Raw genomic sequence first — 16,350 nt, 5'->3', positions numbered from 1 at the left:
CCTGGCCAGAACCCAGTCCGCCAGCATCCTTACCGTGTGCCTGAGAGGCTGGTGGTAGCCCTCAAGGAAGAGGTCCACACCATGATAGAAATGGATGTTGTCGAGCCATCTTCAAGTGAATGGAGCAGCCCTATTGTCATTGTCCCAAAGAAGGATGGCTCTTTGCGTGTCTGCATGGACTTCCGTAAGGTGAATGCCATCTCCCAGTTTGATGCCTATCCCATGCCCCGCATTGACGAGTTACTGGAGAGAATAGGTAGAGCTCATTACATCACCACATTGGATCTCTGCAAAGGGTACTGGCAGGTGCCCCTGGATGAACAATCCAAGGCCTACACTGCATTCCGGACGCCGATGGGCCTGTTCCAGTTCAAGGTCATGCCGTTTGGCCTCCATGGGGCCCCTGCGACTTTCCAGAGGCTGATGGACAAGGTCCTCCAGGACTGTGACGATTACTGTGCTGCTTACTTGGACGACGTGGTGATCTACAGCCACTCATGGGAGGAGCACATACAGCATCTTAGCAGAGTCCTGGGGAAGATCCATGATGCAGGCCTCACGCTTAACCTCCTGAAGTGTGAGTGGGCGAAACAGGAGACAAAGTACCTGGGTTACCAGCTGGGTAAAGGTGAAGTTCGGCCTCAGGTGGACAAAGTGGAGTCCATCAGGAACAGCCGCAACCCAGAACCAAGACACAGGTGAAGTCCTTCCTAGGTCTGGCAGGGTGGTACCGGAGATTCATTCCGCAGTTTTCGACAATCGCTGTCCCTCTGACCAACCTCACTTCAAAGGTGGCCAGCAACCCTGTGAAGTGGACTGAGGAGTGTGAGGAAGCCTTCATGATACTGAAAAACCGACTGTGCTCATTTCCTGTTCTCCAGACCCCTGATTTTCAGAAGCGGTTTCTCGTGCAGGTGGACGCTTCGGCTGTGGGAATTGGAGCTGTACTGGCCCAAGGAGAGCCAGGAGAAGAGCTTCCAGTGCTGTACCTGAGTCGGAAGCTGTTGCCCAGGGAAACCAGGTATTCTACAATCGAGAAGGAGTGCCTGGCTATAAAGTGGGCCCTAGATAGCCTCCGTTACTACCTTCTTGGGAGGGAATTTGACCTACACACGGACCACAGAGCACTGACCTGGATCCAGACCATGAAGGACCGGAATTCTCGTGTGACCAGGTGGTATCTGGAGCTCCAGCCCTTCAGGTTCTGTGTCCGTCACAAGGCAGGAAAAGAGAACGTCACGGCGGACTACCTATCAAGGCTCCCGAACCTGGTCGCTTCAGGAGAGGAGGAAGGTAATGTGACGTAGAAGTCCGTCACTGGCCGCGGGCAGCATTTGGTTCTTCAAGGCACACACGCATTCATCACTCCTCCCTGCGCCATTATAAGATAAGTTAACAACGTGGGTCGACACACAAATTAACTTCTGTCTTAGTGCATACATTTCACACTTATGTCAATGTTCATATTTGAGATATACAATATAAATTATACTTATCAATGTTGTGGATGAGCGCATTGTTTGTTTGTTCTGTTCCTCTCTCTCTCCATCTCTGTAGCTTCTGGGTAGGCTGGAAAAGGACCCGAGCTAAGGGAATTGGGCTGGCTTTATAGTGCCTGTCCCAAATGGCTCATTAATGCATATGGGCATATTGAAAGATATTGTCAGTAGTGATGTAATGTTGTAAATGTTATGTTGTAATATTGTTTAAAACCGTGTTGCAATGTATATCCTTTAGTATGTTTAGTTAATGGAAAATGTAGGTTTGTATTGTTAATTGCTTAATTAATTAGGGTTAATTGTTCTGAGGGGAGGGGCTAGCCCTACAAAAGGAGCCTCTCTTTCAGTTCATGGAGAGGCATTTTGAAGAGGCATTTTGAAGAGGCATTTTGAAGAGGCATTTTGAAGAGGCATTTTGAAGGAGGCATTTTGAAGGAGGCATTTTGAAGGAGGCATTTTGAGAGGCATTTTGGATCGAGCTGTGGATGGGGCAGCATTGTTTTTAAGCTGTCCCATCAGGTAGCAGTTGATAGCAGTACTGTTGTTTTTTTTGTTCCGGAATCACTTGTAAATAAACACCTTTGCACAGAAGAACTTTTGCGGCTCCGCCATCTTTTTATTTTGATAGAGGTTAGGTTATCCAGTTTAGCCTTCTGGCCTACTCTACGTGACAGTATGTATCCACACTTCTCTCTCTCTCTCTGTATGTATCCACACTTCTCTCTCTCTCTCTCTCTCTCTCTGTATGTATCCACACTTCTCTCTCTCTCTGTATGTATCCACACTTCTCTCTCTCTCTGTATGTATCCACACTTCTCTCTCTCTCTGTATGTATCCACACTTCTCTCTCTCTCTGTATGTATCCACACTTCTCTCTCTCTCTGTATGTATCCACACTTCTCTCTCTCTCTGTATGTATCCACACTTCTCTCTCTCTCTGTATGTATCCACACTTCTCTCTCTCTCTCTGTATGTATCCACACTTCTCTCTCTCTCTCTGTATGTATCCACACTTCTCTCTCTCTCTCTGTATGTATCCACACTTCTCTCTCTCTCTCTGTATGTATCCACACTTCTCTCTCTCTCTCTGTATGTATCCACACTTCTCTCTCTCTCTCTGTATGTATCCACACTTCTCTCTCTCTCTCTGTATGTATCCACACTTCTCTCTCTCTCTCTGTATGTATCCACACTTCTCTCTCTCTCTCTGTATGTATCCACACTTCTCTCTCTCTCTCTGTATGTATCCACACTTCTCTCTCTCTCTCTGTATGTATCCACACTTCTCTCTCTCTCTCTGTATGTATCCACACTTCTCTCTCTCTCTCTGTATGTATCCACACTTCTCTCTCTCTCTCTGTATGTATCCACACTTCTCTCTCTCTCTCTGTATGTATCCACACTTCTCTCTCTCTCTCTGTATGTATCCACACTTCTCTCTCTCTCTCTGTATGTATCCACACTTCTCTCTCTCTCTCTGTATGTATCCACACTTCTCTCTCTCTCTCTGTATGTATCCACACTTCTCTCTCTCTCTCTGTATGTATCCACACTTCTCTCTCTCTCTCTGTATGTATCCACACTTCTCTCTCTCTCTCTGTATGTATCCACACTTCTCTCTCTCTCTCTGTATGTATCCACACTTCTCTCTCTCTCTCTGTATGTATCCACACTTCTCTCTCTCTCTCTGTATGTATCCACACTTCTCTCTCTCTCTCTGTATGTATCCACACTTCTCTCTCTCTCTCTGTATGTATCCACACTTCTCTCTCTCTCTCTGTATGTATCCACACTTCTCTCTCTCTCTCTGTATGTATCCACACTTCTCTCTCTCTCTCTGTATGTATCCACACTTCTCTCTCTCTCTCTGTATGTATCCACACTTCTCTCTCTCTCTCTGTATGTATCCACACTTCTCTCTCTGTATGTATCCACACTTCTCTCTCTGTATGTATACACACCTCTCTCTCTGTATGTATACACACCTCTCTCTCTGTATGTATACACACCTCTCTCTTTGTATGTATACACACCTCTCTCTCTGTATGTATACACACCTCTCTCTCTGTATGTATACACACTTCTCTCTCTCTCTGTATGTATACACACTTCTCTCTCTCTCTGTATGTATACACACTTCTCTCTCTCTCTGTATGTATACACACTTCTCTCTCTCTCTGTATGTATACACACTTCTCTCTCTCTCTGTATGTATACACACTTCTCTCTCTCTCTGTATGTATACACACTTCTCTCTCTCTCTGTATGTATACACACTTCTCTCTCTCTCTGTATGTATACACACTTCTCTCTCTCTCTGTATGTATCCACACTTCTCTCTCTCTCTGTATGTATCCACACTTCTCTCTCTCTCTGTATGTATCCACACTTCTCTCTCTCTCTGTATGTATCCACACTTCTCTCTCTCTCTGTATGTATCCACACTTCTCTCTCTCTCTGTATGTATCCACACTTCTCTCTCTCTCTGTATGTATCCACACTTCTCTCTCTCTCTGTATGTATCCACACTTCTCTCTCTCTCTGTATGTATCCACACTTCTCTCTCTCTCTGTATGTATCCACACTTCTCTCTCTCTCTGTATGTATACACACTTCTCTCTCTTTGTATGTACAGTTGTGGCCAAAAGTTTCGAGAATGACACAAATATACATTTTCACAAAGTCTGCTGCCTCATTGTCTTTAGATATTTTTGTCAGATGTTACTATGGAATACTGAAGATTAATTACAAGCATTTCATAAATGTCAAAGGCTTTTATTGACAATTTTTAAGTTGATGCAAAGAGTCAATATTTGCAGTGTTGACCCTTCTTTTTCAAGACCTCTGCAATCCGCCCTGGCATGCTGTCAATTAACTTCTGGGCCACATCCTGACTGATGGCAGCCCATTCTTGCATAATCAATGCTTGGAGTTTGTCAGAATTTGTGGGTTTTTGTATGTCCACCCGCCTCTTGAGGATTGACCACAAGTTCTCAATGGGATTAAGGTTTGGGGAGTTTCCTGGCCATGGACCCAAAATATTGATGTTTAGTTCCCTGAGCCACTTAGTTATCACTTTTGCCTTATGACAAGGTGCCCCATCATACTGGAAAAGGCATTGTTCATCACCAAACTGTTCCTGGGTGGTTGGGAGAAGTTGCTCTCGGAGGATGTGTTGGTACCATTCTTTATTCATGGCTGTGTTCTTAGGCAAAATTGTGAGTGAGCCCACTCCCTTGGCTGAGAAGCAACCCCACACATGAATGGTCTCAGGATGCTTTACTGTTGGCATGACACAGGACTGATGGTATTGCTCACCATGTCTTCTCCGGACAAGCTTTTTTCCAGATGGCCCAAACAATCGGAAAGGGGATTCATCAGAGAAAATGACTTTACCCCAGTCCTCAGCAGTCCAATCCCTGTACCCTTTGCCGAATATCAGTCTGTCCCTGATGTTTTTCCTGGAGAGGAGTGGCTTCTTTGCTGCCCTTCTTGACACCAGGCCATCTTCCAAAAGTCTTCGCCTCACTGTGCGTGCAGATGCACTCACACCTGCCTGCTGCCATTCCTGAGCAAGCTCTGTACTGTTGATGCCCCGATCCCGCAGCTAAATCAACTTTAGGAGACGATCCTGGTGCTTGCTGGACTTTCTTGGGCGCCCTGAAGCCTTCTTCACAACAATTGAACCGCTCTCCTTGAAGTTCTTGATGATCCGATAAATGGTTGATTTAGGTGCAATTTTACTGGCAGCAATATCCTTGCCTGTGAAGCCCTTTTTGTGCAAAGCACGGATGACGGCACGTGTTTCCTTGCAGGAAACCATGGTTGACAGAGGAAGAACAATGATTCCAAGCACCAACTTCCTTTTGAAGCTTCCAGTCTGATATTCGAACTCAATCAGCATGACAGAGTGATCTCCAGCCTTGTCCTCGTCAACACTCACACCTGTGTTAACGAGGGAATCGCTGAGATGATGTCAGCAGGTCCTTTTGTGGCAGGGCTGAAATGCAGTGGAAATGTTTTTTGGGGATTCAGTTCAATTGCATGGCAAAGAGGGACTTTGCAATTAATTGCAATTCATCTGATCACTCTTCATAATATTCTGGAGTATATGCAAATTGCCATCATACAAACTGAGGCAGCAGACTTTGTGAAAATTAATATTTGTGTCATTCTCAAAACTTTTGGCCACGACTGTATACACACTGCTCTCTGTGTTTTTGCTGTAGAACTGCAAGCCTGCATTAACATTCTAACCCCAGTTAGAATTAACACCTCTAAGTCACATCACACTCGATTTACAGTCGTCTTCCTGAAAGACAAATTCCTGCCCAAGGATGCCAAACGATTTTCATGTATTTGCATCTTTTCCCCCTGTCTGCCTGGCTCGCTGTGTCCCAAATGGCACCCTTTCCCCTATATAGTGCACTACTTTTTACCAGGGCCCATATGATAGTCAATATATAAGGAATAGGGTGCCATTTGGGACACAACATGTGTGTTTAATTTTTATATATATATTTTTTTCTCCCCAATTTCGTGGTATCCATTTGGTAGTTACGGTCTTGTCTCATCGCTGCAAATCCCGTACGGACTCGGGAGAGGTGAAGGTCGACAGCCGTGCATCCTCCGAAACACAACCTAACCAAGCCGCACTGCTTCTTGACACCCGGAAGCCAGCCGCACCAATGTGTCGGAGGAAACACCTGGCGACCGTGTCAGCGTGCACTGCGCCCGGCCCGCCACAGGAGTCGCTAGAGCGTGATTGTACAAGGACATCCCTGCCGACCTAACCCGGACGACGCTGGGCCAGTTGTGCGCCGTCCCATGGGACTCCCGGTCGCTGGAGGCCCCAGCATGTGTGGTTCTGTATGATCTCCGAGCTGGAGTCATGTGCTCCTGGATCAGTTTTGAAACCATCCCGGCTGTCGGCCTCCTCTCTGGCTCACTGCTGCAGATTAATGTCCCAGAAATAGGCCTCAATCTACTGTCCCCTGGATGGAGGGAAGGAAGGAAAGAGACAGAGCGGGAGATGGGTGGAGGAAGAGAGAGAGCCCTGGAGCTTGTCTCTAAGAGTTTGGAGCAGCTCTGTAGAAATGATCATTCTGCAAGTAGCATAATGTGGAGGTGTTTGGACTAGAGGTCGACCGATTATGATTTTTCAATGCCGATACCGATTATTGGAGGACAAAAAAAGCTGATCTTTTTTTACACACACATATATATATATATATAATATCATACACACACACACACACACACACATTTTTGTAATAATGACAATTGCAACAATACTGAATGAACACTTTTATTTTAACTTAATATAATACATAAATACACACACGCACACAGCTCTGAAGTGACAATGATACTGAAGAGTCTGCTTAGGAGACAAATACTCTCAACTGTTTGAGTAAAAATAGAGTTTAAGTTACCTGTGATGAATGTTGAAAACAAAAACTTTAATTTCTATATGCAGGAAATCCTATTTTAATAATGGGCATGGTAAGAATTGACAACCAAAGTGCGAGTCATAATTCCCATGACAACTAGCAAAATCTGAAAAGCGGTTCCTTCATTTATTCCATAGGATATTTTTAGATTCACTTAAAATAAGGTCTGTGTTTCGTGTAGGCTTACATCACCGTGCCAATTTTATAACTGTGTAGATATCCATAGGACAAGGTAACTCTGATCAATATTGGCTAATTATAAGCGAAGATAAAAAAAAAAATTGAAGAGTGGATTTATGAAAATATGTTGACGAACGTTACCTTATCCTAGTGAGATTTACACGGGTATCAAAACGTCGAGGCGGTTTAAGCCTGCACGAAACACAGACCTTATTTGAAGTAGATCAAGACATTCTCTATGGAAGACATGAACGGTAAAATAACAAAGGAACCCCTTTCAAATTCAGCCGCAAGTTATCACAGGAATTATAACGCGTCGACTATTTCTCTCTAAACCATATACCTTTGACTAATCCAGAAACTATCACCTCGAAAACAAAACGTTTATTCCGTTCCGTATTTTATCTAACGAGTCTAAATATTCCTGTTACATTGCACAACCTTCAATGTTGTCATAATTACGTAAAGTTCTGGCAAATTAGTTCGCAAAGAGCCAGGCGGCCCAAACTGTTGCATATACCCTGACTCTGCGTGCAATGAACGCAAGAGAAATGACACAATTTCACCTGGTTAATATTGCCTGCTAACCTGGATTTCTTTTAGCTAAATATGCAGGTTTAAAAATATATTGATTTTAAGAAAGGCATTGATGTTTATGGTTAAGTACACATTGGAGCAATGACAGTCATTGATTAATTGTTTTTTATAAGATAAGTTTAATGCTAGCTAGCAACTTACCTTGGCTTACTGCATTCGCTGACAGGCAGGCTCCTCGTGGAGTGCAATGTAATCAATGCAAGATTGAATCCCCCGAGCTGACAAGGTTAAAAATCTGTCGTTCTGCCTCGTAGTGCACTATAAAGGAAATAGGTTGCCATCTGGGATGCAGCGTTGGTCTCAGGCCCTGGCCAGCCTCTGGGACACATAACACAAACACTCATATTCCTCTCATGACGGTCTAACTATTGATTAGCCCAGTAGTCTCGGACGGTTGACCTCCACAATAGCACTTTGGTCAGAGTTAATTGGCAGGCTGTGATTGGTCTAATATTAGATGATATGTTAAATGCCTTGACAGAGTTGACGTCCTAATACATGGTTTGTCCCTACATCTCGTATTACTTGGCAATCTCACGTGGAGTTAGGCCTACTCATCCAACACAGGAGTGCATATTGATGCTGTTATTAATTGGAGAAAGAGTGACAAGAAAATCACTATGAGACATTGCGCCCCCAGATTATACCGACAGCCCCAATCTGGGGGTCCGGCTCATGGACTATGTATTTTGGTATGTAGTTCTGTCAACGTAGTGGGCTGGTGTTGTATCTGCTGAAGGTCTAGCTAGTGTTTGAATGTGTTTCTTGTGTGGGAGGTCATTGGCAGCCCTGTCGGCTTCGTGATACTCCTTTCATTTTTTCTTCTACTCCCAAGGGAAGGAATGAGTAAAAACTCTGTTCTCCTCCTCCTCCTTTCAGAAATTGTGGACCACATAGAAAGACTCCAAGTGCTGAAAGAAATAGTAAGGAAGTTCCCTGCAGTGAACTACGAGGTGTTTAAATACGTCATCACTCATCTGAACAGGTAAGAGACAACCCTGTGACCCTAGATCAGAAACAGTCTCAGGCCTTCAGCTGACTGATACTGGGTGCAATTTGAAGTATGTCTGAAGTAAGCTGCAAAGTATACATGTTATACATGTTGTTATGTGACAATAGTCATGGAAACAAGCATGTCATACAGTCGTGTAGTTGGACCGGGTCGTGTTCAGTAGGGAGAAAACGTAGTGATACGTGGAGATGCTACATAAACATAATTCCGTTTTCTGTTGTGATATACACCGAGTATACAAACATTACAAGCACCTGCTCTTTCCATGACAGAGACTGACCAGGGAAAAGCTTTGATCCCTTATTGAGGTCACTTGTTAACTTCTTACGGCTGAAATCCCGCTAACGGGATCGATATGACAACAGCCAGTGGAAGTGCAGGGCGCCAAATTCAAACAACAGAAATCTCATAATTAAAATTCCTCAAACATACAAGTATTTTACACCATTTTAAAGATAAACTTGTTGTTAATCCCACCACAGTGTCCGATTTCAAAAAGGCTTTACGATGAAGGCACACCAAACGATTATGTTAGGTCAGCAACTAGTCACAGAAAAACACAGCCATTTTTCCAGCCAAAGAGAGTAGTCACAAAAAGCAGAAATAGAGATGAAATTAATCACTAACCTTTGATGGTCTTCATCAGATGACACTCATAGGACTTCATGTTACACAATACATGTATGTTTTGTTTGATAAAGTTCATATTTATATCCAAAAATCTCAGTTTACATTGGCGCATTATGTTCAGTAATGTTTTGCTCCTATAACATCCGGTGATTTTATAGAGAGCCTCATCAATTTACAGAAATACTCATCATAAATGTTGATGAAAATACATGGAATTATAGATCCACTTCTCAATGCAACCGCTGTGTCAGATTTCAAAAAAACTTTACGGAAAAAGCACACCATGCAATAATCTGAGTACGGCGCTCAGACACAAAAACAAGCCATACAGGTACCCGCCATGTTGTGGAGTCAACAGAAGTCAGAAATAGCATTATAAATATTCACTTACCTTTGATGATCTTCATCAGAATGCACTCCCAGGAATCCCAGTTCCACAATAAATGTTTGTTTTGTTCGATAAAGTCCATCATTTATGTCCAAATACCTCCTTTTTGTTCGCGCGTTTAGTTCACAAATCCAAACTCAGGAGGCGCGAGCACTAGGTCCTGACGAAAAGTCAAAAAGTTCCATTACTGTTCGTAGAAACATATCAAACGATGTATAGAATCAATCTTTAGGATGTTTTTAACATAAATCTTCAATAACGTTTCAACTGGAGAATTCCTTTCAATTTAGAAATGCAATGGAACACAGCTAACTCTCACGGGTGCGCGCGAGACTGAGCTCATGGCACTCTGCCAGACCTCTGGTTGAAACAGCTCTCATTCTCTCCCCCTTCACAGTAGAAGCCTGCAACAGGTTCTACAGACTGTTGACATCTAGTGGAAGCCTTCAGAAGTGCAATCGGACCAAATTTACACTATCTTGGATAGGCAAAGAGTTGAAAATCTACAAACCTCAGATTTCCCACTTCCTGGTTGGATTTCTTCTCAGGTTTTTGCCTGTCATATGAGTTCTGTTATACTCACAGACATCATTCAAACAGTTTTAGAAACTTCAGAGTGTTTTCCATCCAAATCTACTAATAATATGCATATCTTAGCTTCTGGGTCTGAGTAGCAGGCAGTTTACTCTGGGCACCTTATTCATCCAAGCTACTCAATACTGCCCCCCAGCCATAAGAAGTTAAATCCACTTCAATCAGGGCAGATTTTTAAGCCTTAAGACAATTGAGACGAGGGTGAATGGGCAAGACAAAATATTTAAGTGCCTTTGAACAGGGTATGGTAGTAGGTGCCAGGCGCACCGGTTTGTGTCAAAAACCGCAATGCTGCTGGGTTTTTCATGCTCAACAGTTTCCTGTGTGTATCAAGAATGCAACTCAATATTAGGAAGGTATATTTAGTGTAGAGCTACTGTTCTGGAGACCAGAGTTATCTGCAATCCCCTCTAATTGAGTACCTGATTCTTTATTTTTTAAATAAAGTACAAAATAAGTATGGTTGGAATAAATCAGTGAAATTGTGTGTTTTCCCAGGGTGAGCCAGCAGAGTAAGACCACCCTGATGACGGCCGACAATCTATCCATCTGCTTCTGGCCCACGCTGATGCGTCCCGACTTTGAGAACAAGGACACACTCTCCACCACCAAGCTCAACCAGTCTGTCATCGAGTCCTTCATCCAGCAGAGCCACTACTTCTTCTACGGTGGAGACATCCAGGAGAGCTCCAGCACCGAGAGCACCCCACCACCCCACCACTGTCACAGCATGGTGGAGGCCCTGAGGCCCCTGCAGCTGCCCCCTCCTCTCCAGCCCCAGCAGATCCAGCATAGTATGTCCCTGCAGCCTGAACCACTCATATAGACCCCCCCACCCATCCCCCCAAGCCCCAGGATTGGAGGACCCAGGTGGGGTAGGTATAAGGCTGGGCTGGTGGGGGGACATAGGGGGATGTGATGTGTCCTCCTTTCCCTTCCCTTTGGAGTCCCTCTGACTGCAAAACAAAACAACAACATTACTAAATGATCAACTTTGTTCTCTGCTCCCCTTTCTGGGCGACTGACTGGATTCAGGGGTGACTGACTCATCGAGCTATCCCCCAGGAACAAAAAACATTCAGTGCTGTACAGTAATACACAGTAATAAAGATGCTGTATGCCTCCAGCAGAGGGACAAAAACATGCCATGCAAAAATGATTTGCTAAATTCTACAACACCTTGCAAAATATAAGGAAAATATATTTATACTAGTTGTGCTTTGTTTTTTTAAACCCTTTATTCATTCAAGTGAACTTGACGTTAGATGATGCACCATCTGTTATGATACTTCTACCAGCGTAGATATTCTTCTGCTTGTTTATTTTTCTATGATTTGGCGATGATGATGATGATGATGGATTCTTGTATTTTTACCAGTATGATTTACATTTTTATCTGAATGGTTTGAGGGACAGAAAGACAGTGAACGTTGGCAGGCTTTGTCTCTCTACCTGCTCCCAATGCCTCGCACTGTTTGGGAGGGAGGGGACTGTACGTGAAAGACTGATGCTGTACTGCACCAGACCGGGACATAAGATAGACAGACAGACTCGCCTCCTATCTCCTATTGGAGCAGAACTCATGCAATTCCTGAAGCTTATGAAGGAAGCATCCTACTACTGGAACCCTGCTGGCACATCTCTGTGTTAACTCTGAAATGAACGCATTGCAAAGCAGTCTCAGTCTCTCTTGTTTTGTTTTGTTCAACATTTTTTTGTTTAATTGATGAAATGTCTTGGCGGTGGTGATACTCACCAATAAGAGACCTTTGTGTTCTTCTGTTTGTTCAACTAAATTTGCATGTATTTTTTTGCCTCCAAAAAATGAACAATAAAAAAAAAAGACTGAAATTACAACTCAATATTAACCGCTTTCATTCAGGTGATATTTTTTTATCTAACTTGATTGAGGGAACATTGAAACAGGGCTGAAATTGTATCTATTGTTCATTCATTATTTTTGCCATGCAAGTTAACTCTTAATATCATATTTTGGTTATCTGTCTAATTGTTTCCCTTAAATAGAGGGGGGGAAATTATATATAAGTGTGTGTATATATATATATATATATACACACACACATATATATATATATTTATCAGCAGATAAGATTGCTGATATAGCAAAATACCATGGGGTACTGAAATTCTGTATAATCTTGTAAAACCTACTATAATCAGATTTATTTGTGGTATGATGTACAAAAATGTTTGGGCTAGATTAATTGACTGTACTTATTGCCATTCATCTTATGAATAAAGAACCATTGCTTCTTTGTAAATGGTACGGAATTTTGTTTTGCTGTAAGTAAAAGATGCTGCTTAGAATGTTCTGGAAAGGAAAAGTGTAAGTAGAGGGAGAGAGGAGCTTGGTGGGATGAAGGGGGAAACAGATTGACAGATCGAAGACATTTTTAAGACTCAAGACTATGCCTGTGACTTAAATGGCACCCTATTCCCTACGTAGTTCACTACATTTCACCAGAGCCCTATGGATCCTGTTCAAAAGAAGTGCACTATATAGGGAATAGGATGCCATTTCAGACAACCTATTATTGTTATTCTCCTCTATAGAGACACTCCAGATAATGTGGTGGAAGGGGAGAAAGGAGTGTGCAGCTGCTAGATAGAATATACCTTGTGTAGTTTCAATAAAACACAACCGTATTTTATTCATAAGATCTGCCTCATTCAAGCCGGTGTACAAACTCTTAAGATTTTAACATCTGCTATGTATTATAGTAAATAAATGATTTTGAGAAAAAAAAAATCGAGAGTTTGGTTTACTCCAAAATTGTTCATAAAAGTTTTTTAAAATTTCTCCAAGCTTGAGTCTAAATGGTGTTGAAATATGCTCTCGTTTCTTATACAGCTGGGAATATGATTACAGGGTTTGGTCATTGTTTGACTGCATTGATATCAGTGGAGGCTGGTGGGAGGAGCAATATGAGGATAGGCTCATTGCAATGGCTGGAATGGAATTAATGGAATGGTATCAAACACATGAAACATATGGAAACATGTTTGACTCCGTTCCATTCATACCATCCCAGCCATTACAATGAGCCTGTCCTCCTATAGCTCCTCCCAGCAGCCTCCTCTGATTGACATGGTGTAGTATGAAAGTAAAAGAGTAGCTGAAGAGCAATGCAACACATTTCATGTGACAGGACTAGAATCTATTTGTCACATTAATTAATTATTTAAGCTCATATCTGCTTGAAACCTAAATTGCAGGATCTGTAGTAGTTTCGAGAACAGTTTGTTCAGTTTAATTAATTCGATGTCCCAGTCACACAACCCCCCTCAGGCGAGAAGTGATGAAAGTACACCACCTGGTGGGGAAACATGTCCTAGCCGCAACATGAAAATGTATTACAGCCTGGCCTGTTCATGTATTTTTGTTCAAAATGTGTAATGATATTTGCACAGACATATAATATATTGTATAAATGTCTGTATTTCAATAGAATTGTCCTCAAAAATATGCACCGAAAGGAAAAGACTAGCGCTATCTGGAACGTTTGAACCCTGCCCTAACCCTAATTAAACCATTAGATTAGATAAACCACTTCAATTCAGTGACGTCAGAGTTGGGACGTCACAAGGATCCCGCATAGCAAGGACAAAAATAAAAATACTCTAATATAACATCTGTTGTAGACTTGTCTTTCCTTCTGATAAACATATGGAATGGTAATTTGTCGGAAAGTCGGAGTCCAGTCAGAGGATACTCAGGTACAGGTAAAGATGGTTGATACAAAAGGTTACAATTAGCCTTAGGGGAATACAATGCAACTAGACATATTTCATCAACACTGTCAAAATCAACTCCAGTTTTGAAATATACACCATGAACGACAAGCAGGATAATGGAAGCTTTTCTGCCGTCCACCATGATATTCCTTGACGATTGCACACGTACGCCATCTTCTGTATAGGCCTGGTAGTGCCCCATTAGGGTAGAAAAGCATCCCGTTGTGCAGATGTCAATTCAACCTAATTTCATTAATTCAACCAGTATGCCCAGTGGGTTGATGCTTTTGGGATGAATAGAATAGAATATAAAATACAAGGAGAGTAAACTAAAATAGATGTGATGATATTGCAATGAGTTAAACTTTTTACTTTTTGAAACTATTTGTCAATTATCACAGAATATGGTATTGTACAAAGTAATCCCACCTACATTAGCAAGGAGATACCAGACAATAACTAATTTTAATATATTTTATATTTGAGACTCTTCATAGTAGCAACCCTTTGCCAAACAGCTGTGCACACTCTTGGCCTTCTCTCAACCAGCTTCATAAGGTGGAATGGAATGCATGGAATGCCTGGAATGCATTTCAATTAACAGGTTGCCTTGTTAAAAATTAATTTGTGGAATTTCTTTCCTTCTTTATTGAGTTTCAGCCAATCAGTTGTGTTGTGACAAGGTCGGATGGTATATTGAAGATAGCCCTATTTGGTAAAAGACCAAGTCCATATTATGGCAAGAACAGCACAAATAAGCAAAGAAACGATAGTCCATCATTACTTTAAGACATGAAGGTCAGTCAATCCAGAAAGTAAGAACTTTGAACGTTTCTTCAAGTGCAGTCGCAAAAACCATCAAGCGCTATGATGAAACTGGCTCTCTTGAGGACCGCCACAGGAAAGGAAGACCCAGAGTTACCTCTGCTGCACAGGATAAGTTCATTAGAGTTACCAGCCTCAGATTGCAGCCTAAATAAATGCTTCACGCAATTCAAGTAACAGACACATCTGAACATCAACTGTTCAGAGGAGACTGCATAAATCAGGCCTCAGAAGAAGAGACTTGCTTGGGCCAAGAAACACAAGCAATGGACATTAGACACGTGGAAATCTGTCCTTTGGTCTGATGAGTCCAAAAGTAACATTTTTGGTTCCAACCGCTGTGTCTTTGTGAGACGCAGAGTAGGTGAACAGATGATTGCCTCATGTGTGAACACCACGTGAAGCATGTAGGTGGTGTGATGGTGCTTTTCTGGTGACACTGTAGGTGATTTTTTTTTTAAATTCAAGGCACACATGGCTACCACAGCATTCTGCAGCAATACGCCACCCCATCTGGTTTGCGCTTAGTGGGACTATAATTTCTTTTTCTGCAGGACAATGACACAACACACCTCCAGGCTGTGTAAGGGCTATTTGACCAAGAAGGAGAGTGATGGAGTGCTGCATCAGATGACCTGGCCTCCACAATCACCCAACCTCAACCCAATTGAGATGGTTTGGGATGAATTGGACCACAGAGTGAATGAAAAGCAGCCAACAAGTGCTCAGCATATGTGGGAACTCCAGGTGAAGCTGGTTGAGAGAATGCCGGGAGTGTGCAAAGCTGTCAAGGCAATCTAAAATATATTTTGATTTGTCTAACACTTTTTTGGATGCTACATGATTCTATGTGTGTTATTTCATAGTTTATTCTACAATGTAGAAAATAGTAAAAATAGAGAAAAACCCTTGTGACTGGTACTGTGTGTGTGTGTGTGTGTGTGTGTGTGTGTGTGTGTGTGTGTGTGTGTGTGTGTGTGTGTGTGTGTGTATTTATAATTGAAAAAATATATAAACTCAAAGTGTTGGTACCATGTTCCATGAGCTGAAATAAAATGTTTCTCACAAATTTGTTTAAATCCCAGTTAGTGAGCATTTCTCCTTCGCCAATATAATCCATCCACCTGACAGGTGTGGCATATCAAGAAGCTGATTAAACAGCATGATCATTACACAGGTGCACCTTGTGCTGGGGACAATAAGAGGCCACTAAAATGTGCAATTTTGTCACAACCCAATGCCACAGATGTGAGGGAGCGTGCAATTGTCATGACTGCAGAAATGTTCACCAGAACGGTTGCCAGAGAATTCAAGGTTTATTTCTCTACCATAAGCCACCTCCAATGTCATTTTAGAGAATTTGGCAGTACGTCCAACCGGCCTCACAACTGCAGACCACGCCAGCCCAGGACCTCC

At 42.5% G+C, this 16,350-nt stretch overlaps 1 protein-coding gene across 1 annotated transcript; it reads left to right on the top strand.

Annotated features, from left to right (window-relative positions):
* Positions 1-6,747: 6,747 nt before the first annotated feature.
* Positions 6,748-12,635, top strand: LOC129812781 (rho GTPase-activating protein 5-like). Its single transcript, XM_055864643.1, has 2 exons — positions 6,748-8,714; positions 10,852-12,635. Exons 1-2 carry the CDS (start codon positions 8,572-8,574, stop codon positions 11,177-11,179), a joined length of 471 nt encoding a protein of 156 aa, XP_055720618.1. The 5' UTR covers positions 6,748-8,571; the 3' UTR covers positions 11,180-12,635.
* The last annotated feature ends 3,715 nt before the right edge of the window (positions 12,636-16,350 follow it).

The sequence above is a fragment of the Salvelinus fontinalis genome, chromosome 16 (genome assembly GCF_029448725.1).
Source record: "Salvelinus fontinalis isolate EN_2023a chromosome 16, ASM2944872v1, whole genome shotgun sequence".
Lineage (NCBI taxonomy): Eukaryota > Metazoa > Chordata > Actinopteri > Salmoniformes > Salmonidae > Salvelinus > Salvelinus fontinalis.
The sequence above is the reverse complement of the archived record's forward strand: the minus strand, read 5'-3'. Positions and strand labels throughout refer to the sequence as shown.

Coding starts and splice junctions, on each gene's coding strand:
- LOC129812781 (XM_055864643.1), top strand. CDS start 8,572: ATGAGTAAAAACTCTGTTCTCCTCCTCCTCCTTTCAGAAATTGTGGAC. Junction 8,715..10,851: donor GTCATCACTCATCTGAACAG/GTAAGAGACAAC, acceptor GTGTTTTCCCAG/GGTGAGCCAGCAGAGTAAGA.